The 1,381-nt window shown below is 49.6% G+C and overlaps 1 protein-coding gene across 1 annotated transcript; it reads left to right on the top strand.

Moving 5' to 3' along the window:
* The first annotated feature begins 436 nt into the window (after nt 1-436).
* M421DRAFT_427192 (uncharacterized protein) lies at nt 437-1,124 on the top strand. Its single transcript, XM_033594602.1, has one exon. It carries the CDS (start codon nt 511-513, stop codon nt 865-867), a length of 357 nt encoding a protein of 118 aa, XP_033442438.1. The 5' UTR covers nt 437-510; the 3' UTR covers nt 868-1,124.
* The last annotated feature ends 257 nt before the right edge of the window (nt 1,125-1,381 follow it).

Raw genomic sequence — 1,381 nt, 5'->3', positions numbered from 1 at the left:
TAGACTTCCCTAGCCAAGATAAGGGCGCGGGGAGGACACCGAACCGCGGCAAAAGAGGCTTAGCGTTAGGGTTTAACCCCTTTTAAGCGATCTGCTTTGGTGGTCCCCCACGTTACCCTAACACCACTAACCCGCCATTACTTTAGGCCTAAATTAAAAAATATCTTATACAAACTCAATTCCTATATACTTTGCGCAGCAACGCTAAGCGTTTTGTCTGTCTATTCAGCAAAACTTAGTGCTGTTATAGTAAGTAGGGTTAGGGTTTCTGTGTAACGGGCTAGGCCTAATAGTAGCGCCTCAGCGCTCGCTGGCCTCGGCCAACCTCTAAGAGGAGGTGCCTGCCCAGCTGTACCCCCAGTCAGGAGGTCCTAATCTTGACTAATTGTGTAACCTCCGCACGGAGGACATAAAAGTCTGCAGACCTCTGCCTGCAGCCACTCCTCAACAAATCTATTTAATTTATACTTGCAAATAGCCCGCAGAGGCCAGCTCCTTACATTCTGCGCGATGGAGCTTGTGTGGGACAGCCAAGCAAACAATTCAGGCAGTAGCGAAAACAACACTGCAAACTCCTACAGATGGCCCTGGCAGCTCACACTCAGCAATTCTGATAACGTTTTCTGCTTTCTTAAAGGCTTTAGCGTTATTGTTTGCAAGCAGCACTGTACAGCAGTTGTGAGTCTTGATGCGCATCTCCGCAAATATCATGCTGCATCTGCTGCGCTACGGCGACAGATACTTGAGTGCTTCACTCAATTTAAGACCGTCGCTCTAAGCGCGATTGAGCTCCCAGAAGAGCCCGCGCAGCCAATAGAAGAGCTAGGAAAGCCACTTAATAGTGCGCAGTGCGAGACATACAGCTAGATCACAATCAACAAAGATGAGATGCGCAAGCACTGCAAGCGAAATCATGAGCAAGCGTGGGTAGGAGAGAAAAGCTTGCTCTATAGGACTGTGAAGGTGCAGAGCTTTTTCTGCACTGGAGGACTGCAGAAATACTTTGTTGTTGGTTTTATAGATGCTAGAGATCCTGAAGACGCTGCGATGGAAACCCACGTCCAGGCACAGCTTGCTGAGTACAGATTAACACAACAAGAAATTAAGGAAGAGCTGCAAACACTAGAAGAAGCTGCAAAGACTAACAAGACAGGATGGTTTAAGCGCACAGGCTGGCTGGAGTTCTTTAAGGACTGGAATCTCGCTCATCTAGCGCATTAAGCCCGCCTGCCCGATCACAGCGAGCGCAAGATCAAGCTGGCTGCTCAGCTGACTGAAGGGCTGATTGAAAGAAGCGTGAAAGGACTAGCTACGCTCCCGCAAGAGTTGAGGCGCTGGCTGCGGAGCGCAAAGCGAGAGGAGCCAGACGTGCGACCGTTGG

The sequence above is a fragment of the Didymella exigua genome, assembly GCF_010094145.1.
Source record: "Didymella exigua CBS 183.55 unplaced genomic scaffold M421scaffold_101, whole genome shotgun sequence".
In the NCBI taxonomy this organism is placed as follows: domain Eukaryota; kingdom Fungi; phylum Ascomycota; class Dothideomycetes; order Pleosporales; family Didymellaceae; genus Didymella; species Didymella exigua.
The sequence above is the reverse complement of the archived record's forward strand: the minus strand, read 5'-3'. Positions and strand labels throughout refer to the sequence as shown.

Bases quoted from the DNA above. Each gene is read 5' to 3' on its own strand.
- M421DRAFT_427192 (XM_033594602.1), top strand. From the start codon at position 511: ATGGAGCTTGTGTGGGACAGCCAAGCAAACAATTCAGGCAGTAGCGAA.